The 6,687-nt window shown below is 59.7% G+C and overlaps 2 protein-coding genes across 13 annotated transcripts in view; one reads left to right on the top strand and one right to left on the bottom strand.

Annotated features, from left to right (window-relative positions):
• Positions 1 to 3,214, top strand: part of DNM2 (dynamin 2) — an 89,685-nt gene extending 86,471 nt beyond the window's left edge. For 7 of the 12 annotated variants that reach the window (XM_070792831.1, XM_019964172.2, XM_070792833.1 and 4 more), the window contains 2 exons: positions 325 to 576; positions 1,250 to 2,128. In XM_070792831.1, coding sequence (XP_070648932.1) covers positions 325 to 576; positions 1,250 to 1,319 — 322 coding nt within the window. In that variant the 3' untranslated portion in view covers positions 1,320 to 2,128. Of the gene's footprint in view, positions 1 to 324; positions 577 to 1,249; positions 2,129 to 2,826 lie in introns of those variants that run through there. The other 5 variants (XM_070792832.1, XM_070792838.1, XM_070792837.1 and 2 more) reach the window with 2 other exon arrangements.
• On the bottom strand, positions 2,963 to 6,358 carry TMED1 (transmembrane p24 trafficking protein 1). The gene is made up of 4 exons (XM_019964173.2): positions 6,053 to 6,358; positions 5,279 to 5,376; positions 4,960 to 5,143; positions 2,963 to 3,988 (listed from the first exon to the last, which is right to left on the bottom strand). Exons 1-4 carry the CDS (start codon positions 6,233 to 6,235, stop codon positions 3,770 to 3,772), a joined length of 684 nt encoding a protein of 227 aa, XP_019819732.2. The 5' UTR covers positions 6,236 to 6,358; the 3' UTR covers positions 2,963 to 3,769.
• Positions 6,359 to 6,687: the final 329 nt, after the last annotated feature.

Genomic DNA, 6,687 nt, shown 5'->3' on the forward strand with positions numbered 1-6,687 from the left:
GGAATGGGGCCAGTGACAGGGAGATGCCAGAAGGAGTGAGACTAGAGGGAAGCAGGAGCCCTTGTTGACTGAGGACAGGTGCTGGGCCCTGGCTCAGGTCCTGGGGGGGCACAGAGGGGCCCAGAGCATCTGTGCTGACCTGCCCAGGACCAGCTACTCACTGCATCTGGGTGGGTGGTAGCTGGTGCCAGCCTGTGTTACGGAGGAGGCCGCCCTCTGGCCAGTGCCCTGGCCCCACCTTGCGCTTCTGTGCCCATATGGCCACACCCATATGGCCAGTGCACCCACCCACCAGTTCACCTTACCCCCCTTCTCTCTCCACAGCCCCACTCCGCAGCGCCGGCCCGTATCCAGCGTGCACCCCCCAGGCCGGCCCCCAGCAGTGAGGGGTCCCACCCCAGGGCCACCCCTGATTCCTGTGCCGGTGGGGCCAGCTTCCTTCTCAGCGCCCCCGATCCCGTCCCGGCCCGGCCCCCACCCCGGCGTGTTTGCCAACAACGACCCCTTCTCGGCCCCACCTCAGATCCCATCTCGGCCGGCTCGGATTCCACCCGGCATTCCCCCTGGAGTGCCCAGGTAAGGCTAGACCCCCTTGCCACCCGCCACCTAGAGACACCCGCCTGTGCCCTGCAGGGAGCAAAGGAGTTACCAGCATCCCTGTGGGGCTCACGGGGAAACTGAGGCCCCGAGAGGCCTAATTCACAGAGCAACGGAGTCCAGGTGACTCCCAAGCTCCCACGCCCATCCTCTACATGAGCACGTGGGCCCCCTTGTAGCTCGGGTCCCTCCCATGGGACCCCTTCTTCTGGTTTTGACCAGTTTCCCTTCTGAGGACACGCACATCAGGCGCTGCCCATCCCCTGCCCTGGCTTGCCCCTCCCTGGCTGCCAGGCTCTTTCTTCCCCTTTTCTCCCATGAGCAACCTGTGGTCCGGAGTGGGCGCAAGTGCTGATGCCCTGGTTGGCTCATTCCTTCCCAGCATCAAAGCAGCCATTGTGTAGCACCCAGATGGGTGATGGCCTTCCTGTACTCGTCGAGGTCAGGGCTTCCCACCACCCCAGCCAAGAACTCAGCCAGCTGTTGTGATGGGCTTGGAAGAGCATTCACCATGCTCTTTAAAGTCTGTAACTTTACTACGGAACATGGGCAATATTTACAAGGGGTGGGGGAGGTGGGGCCTGGGTCCTCGGCCTTGCCCGGCTTCCAGCCTCACTGCCCTCTCCCCCTCCTGTCTTTATTCTCTTTGCAGCAGAAGACCCCCTGCTGCGCCCAGCCGGCCCACCATTATCCGCCCAGCCGAGCCATCTCTGCTCGACTAGGCTGCAGGGGTTGGGGGTCATGTTCTTGGGAGTCCTCGAGCAGGACCCTCGGTGCAGGAGCTTCGGTGGTCTAAGCCCACCTGCCGCCCCTGGCCCTCCCGTCCCCAGGCGGGACCAGGCTCCCTGCGGGCAGCCCCTGGCTCTTCCCTAACCCTGGCCCCCATCCCCGGCTGGACACAGCACTGAAAGGAGGGCCCCTGGAGCCCCAGAATGAGGGGTGCTGGGGTGTTGCACTTTGGGAGATGGGGTCTCAGGTACCAGAGGAGAGAGCTGCATCTTGAGTGCCATCTTGAAGGAGGGAGCCAGGCTGGTGTGGGGGTCTCTGGCCAGGAAAGCCTGAGTGGACCAGGCCTAAGAAACGGCACCGCAGTGTCCATACCCCATAGGCCTTGCTCTGCTTCTCAGCAGCTGGGGCTCCCAGTGGCAAGCCAGGCCCCGCGGGCCCAGCACTACCTGCCCGCCTGCCCGAGTTGTACATATTCCTTCCTCGGCCGCATTAACTGCACGGCCCAGCCTCGGCTGCCAGAGGTGCCTTCACCAGGTCCGGAACACTCGGCCCCGGCCAACCTCTCTCCTCCCTGGGCGCCCCCTTTCTCTTCCTGGGTCCCCAGGGCAGCCGGGGTTCGAGGCTGAATGGGATGGGGAAGCTTGGGAGGGCCTCTGGGTCCCCACCCGGGCCTCCCCCACGGGTCAGGCTCCGGGCGGCCTCTCCGTGAGCAAAGCTTCTCGCTCGCTCGGTTTGACCACTGTAAGTGCCTGCACTCTGTACCCTATTAATAAACTACAATAAAGGGAAGACGCTTCTGGTGGCTCGTGTGTGGGCCTTTTGTGTTGCCGTTCAGGCTTGGGGGGTGGCCTTGCCCCTGTCCCTCCCACCACGGGCCCCCCCCCCAATACCTCACTCACAGGGCCTCTGCTCTCAGGTAGGAGGGTTCACTTCTACTAGAGGGGAGAGCTTTTACTTTCCTAAACACCTCAGGAGCAGAAGCAAATATTCCCCCTCCCCCCATCCCCTCGTGGTTCCCAGGTGGCACTGGTGGTAAAGAACCTGCCTGCTAATGCCAGAGACATAAGAGAGACCGGTTCCATCCCTGGGTCAGGAAGATCCCCTGGAGGAGGGCATGGCAACCCACTCCAGTATCCTTGCCTGGAGAATCCCATGGACAGAGGAGCCTGGCAGGCTACATTCCATAGGGTTGCAAAGAATCAGGCATGACTGAAGTGACATAGCCTGCACACACACACCCCATCCCCACACACAAGATGCTTGGCTGGAGCCCCTAACAGTGCTGATAACAGGCCAGGATGGGGGACCTGGGACAGGTGTGCGAGTTACTGAAGGGAGAGGGTATCTTGGCCGCCCACCTTATACTGTGCCTTGGTCAGGCTCCTCCTCACCCCCACAGTCCTGAGGGCTTCCCCCTTCACCCTCTTGGGGGCACAGGCCTTCTGGCTTAGCCCGGGTCACAGTTAAACTTTGCTTTCTGATTTTTTCTCTTGTGCCCAGGCGACCACCTCCATCAGCTCCTGCCCGGCCTTTCTTCTGAGCTTCGTGGGAGACCCCTCCCGCCCGTCCGGCTGCCCTCTTGGGGGCAGGACTGTCCTGGCTGGTGTCCCTGAGCCCCAATCACCAGGCACTGTGATTTTTTTTCTGACCATAATTTATTGACTCTGGTGCTCAGACCACCCTTTGTTCCAGGAGGCTCCCATGCAGGCTTGAGCTGGGCCATCCCTTGGCCCCATGTGGGGCCCCTGCACAAAGAGCAGGAGGGCCAGGTGGTCTTACAGACTCCGCTCCCCAAGTTCTGTAACCAGACCTCACACCCAGCCCACTCCCCGCTGGGCTGAGGGGCCAGGCCCCTTCCTGTCAATAAAAGTGACTGTTCTGGCAAGAACACTGCAGCCAAGTCTTGTTCCCCCTGGCTCCTGGCACAGCAGGCCACCCCCAGTAGCAGCACAGGCCTTGGGTGGAGCCACAGGAGAAGGCAGGCAGGCAGAGGATCCCGCAGCAGTCAGCCCCCTCCTATCGGGACCTGACTTGGAGGGCCAGTGGCGAGAGAACAAGGAGTTTGCTTCCTGGGCCTAGTCCGGCACTGCACAGGGCTGGTGCAGACTGGAAGACTCTGCCTAAGGCACGTTACCGCAGGGGACAGAGGCAGGGCCAGAAAACCCCAGGGTTGCCTTTGAACCCTGCAGTGCCCCCCATGCACCATTTCTAGGAAAACAGGTGCAGCCACTGAGCCATTCCTCCTGGAGGGACCCACACCTGCAAGCCAGCCGGTGCTCCCCACCCAGGCCCGAAAGGGTGGAGACACAGTGGGTGCCCCCCCTTAGGGCTGGAACTACACAGCCTCCCCTTGTGTAGGAAACAATTGGGGAAGGATGCCCCTAAGTCTCACATGCATGCGCCGTGCTGCCCCTCCTCTCCCCTGTTCTTCCACGGCAACAGGCTACATAGGCACAGGCCGCTTGTCCTGAAAGAAGCGCTTGAGCGTGCAGACTTGCAGCATGGCCACCAGCAGCAGCACGGCCACATTCACGGCCGACCAGAAGTTGACCCGCTCCAGGTTGCCTTCTTGCAGGTTGCGGTCACGTGCCTCAAAGGCTCGCAGCAGAGTCAGCACTTGGATGCTGCGCTCCAGCCGGATCCTCATGGTCTCGATGGACTCCTGTGGCAGAGAGGGGAAAGGCAAGGATTTGTCCTGCAGGATGGGAGTGAGACTTCGTTTGTGGGGGAGAGAGCTGAGAGCACAGATTCGGTGGCCAGGCTGCCTGAGTCTCAAGCCCTCTGCCATTCACTGGCTGTGTGACCATGAACAAGTAAACAACCTCTCTGGGCCTCAGTTTCCTCCTCCGAATTAAACCTCAGGGTTGTAAGAAATGAATGTCCAATTAGGCATGAAGAGCATACTAACCAGTAATTAATAAAAAGCAGTAGGTGAAGCCAGATTGCTTGGGTTCAAATATTGGCTCTGTTGCTGGCTGTGTGGCCTTAGGAGAATTACTTAGCCATCCTGTTCATCAGTTTCCCCAACTGTAAAATGGGGGATAATTAGAGCACACTCCCCATATATAGGGGGCTTCCCTGGTGGCTCAGACGGTAAAGAATCTGCCTGCAGTGTGGGAGAACTGGGTTCGATCCCTGGTGTGGAAGATCCCCTGGAGAAGGGAATGGCTACCTAATCCAGTATTCTTCCCTACATATACAGTGGAGACTTCATGAGTTATTCAAGCCCTTAGAAAAAGGTTTATACCTAGAAATGTTCTACTGTTATTAGGTTGTGGGTACCAGTATGTAGGGGGCTTCCCAGGTGGGGCTAGTGGTAAAGAACCTGCCTGCCAGTGCAGGAGATGTAAGAGAAGTGGGTTCGATCCCTGGGTCAGGAAGATCCCCTGGAGGAGGGCACAGTAACCCACTCCGGTATTCTTGCCTGGAGAATCCCATGGACAGAGGAGCCTGGTGGGCTACAGTCCACAGGGTCACAAAGAGTTGGATATGATAGGACTGAAGCAATTTAGCACGCAGGCACCAATATGTAGGAAAGGTGGGGTCAGGCCCAGGCAGACCCCTGCCAAGGTGAGAGGGCAGGGAGCAATGCCAGAGATCTGGAAGGAGTGGCCCCAGCTCTCCTGGGCGCACCTTGATGTCCTCCATCTTGACTTCCAGAATCTCCTCAGGCTCCACAGCCTCTGCCCAGCCCTCGACCTCCTCCTCATCCTGCAGGCTGTCAAAGATGAGTTCAAAGAACACCAGCTTCTCCGAGATGGTGCTGAAGGAGTTGTCAAAGCACAGCTTGTAGTCCCCGGCCTCCGTGGGCTCCACCCTGGGCATACAGACACACATGACCCTGAGTGGCCGACCGGCTGGACTTTTCGAGGCAGGCAGGGTGGTAACCCGAGGCCGCCGGCAAGGGGCAGGGCTGTAACTGAATCCAGACAGCCAGCGGGACTTAACTCACGTGTGCACACCGTCTGCCTTGCGGGACTCGCTGACCAGCAGCACTCCCTGAGGGCTCTCCAGACTGAAATCCACGTCCAGCCCAGCACCTCCGATCACCTGGGGGGCAGGTAAGAGCAGGATAGAGGACTAGGGCTAAGCCAAAGGCACCTTCCAGAGAACGTCAGGGCTGGACCGACCCGCGTAGACCCATACCGACCACCACCCAGAGGTCTACCTGAGTTCTGACACCTACACCTTCAAGCCAGTCTTGCCCCACTCCCGTCCCTCTGGCGCGCCCCTTGCCTCGGCTCCGCCCGAGTTGATGCCCTCTTTTAAACGGCCACGCCCCCCCCTAGAGATCGCGTCCCGACTTGGCCATACCCCAAATGAGACGACGGAGCCCAGCCTTCTTTACTTAGCCCAACCTCCGAGAAATTATCAGATTGACCACACCTTTTTTGTACTGCATCCTGGTCTTCCCTCCCAACTCCCTCAATCGATCCAATCCTTTTGACCACGCCCACTCGCGACGGTCCTGCCTTCTGACAGGCTCCCTCGTTCTCCCGATGGCCCCGCCTCTCCGCTGCCCCACTCTAGCCCCGCCTTCTATTCCCACCCCTTCCGCTCCCACGCGCTGTCCCCGCCCCTCAGGCTCCCTCTCCCTGGCTCCGCCCTCGTGCGCCTACGCTAGGGCTCTTCCTCCTTCCCTTCTTCAATGTATGCAAAGCATGCTCTGGTTTGGCCACGCCCCGTCTCCGTGCCTCAGCTCGCTCCCCAACCCGGGACCCTGTACCTGGTACTCAGTCTCAAGGCTTGCGTTGGCCGGCGCGGACTGATAGAAACACTGCTTCCGCCCCGCAGGCAGCAGGAACGTGAACTCGCCGTCCTGGATCGGCGGGGGCCCTGCCCCTCCCACGCCCACTGGCGGCAGTAGTAGCCACAGGGCCAAGCCTAAGGCCGTGCCGGCCGCCATCATCCGGGTCACTCTCTGGTCTGCTAACCGGTTGCGGTTCCTTTAAGGAATAGCTCTGTCCACTATGCTATTCGGCGGAGTTCATTGGCAGCCGCTTCTGTCCGTTATCCGAAGCCCGCGGAACCAGGAGTGAAGGACCCCCCGAGAGCCTAGCTGCCTGAATGAATGCCTGATGCGCCTGAAAACACTCGATCTTCTACAGATTTTTCTTTGTAAAGCCTCTTTTCTAGCCTCAGTAACTGTGGGGAAAATTACAAAAATAAAACCACGATGGTACATCCTCTTCAGGCAAAAGTTAAGACAACTGTGGTGGAGGCAGCTAGGTCCTGCGGTTTTCCCAAAGTACCCCGCGCGTGACTACTGTTGTTCGAATCCGTCTGGGTGGTGTCGAAAATAGAAGCAGGGCGTGTGCCTGCACGCGACCCGTAGGGCTCGTGTATAAAAAAGCTCAGCTA

This window comes from Bos indicus, chromosome 7 (genome assembly GCF_029378745.1).
Source record: "Bos indicus isolate NIAB-ARS_2022 breed Sahiwal x Tharparkar chromosome 7, NIAB-ARS_B.indTharparkar_mat_pri_1.0, whole genome shotgun sequence".
NCBI classification, from domain to species: Eukaryota; Metazoa; Chordata; class Mammalia; order Artiodactyla; family Bovidae; genus Bos; species Bos indicus.

Bases quoted from the DNA above. Each gene is read 5' to 3' on its own strand.
- TMED1 (XM_019964173.2), bottom strand. From the start codon at position 6,235: ATGATGGCGGCCGGCACGGCCTTAGGCTTGGCCCTGTGGCTACTACTG. The intron at 5,144-5,278 runs GTGAGTTAAGTC...CTGTATGCCCAG, and splicing joins AAGGCAGACGGTGTGCACAC to GGTGGAGCCCACGGAGGCCG. The intron at 3,989-4,959 runs GTGCGCCCAGGA...TCTCTGCCACAG, and splicing joins TCAAGATGGAGGACATCAAG to GAGTCCATCGAGACCATGAG.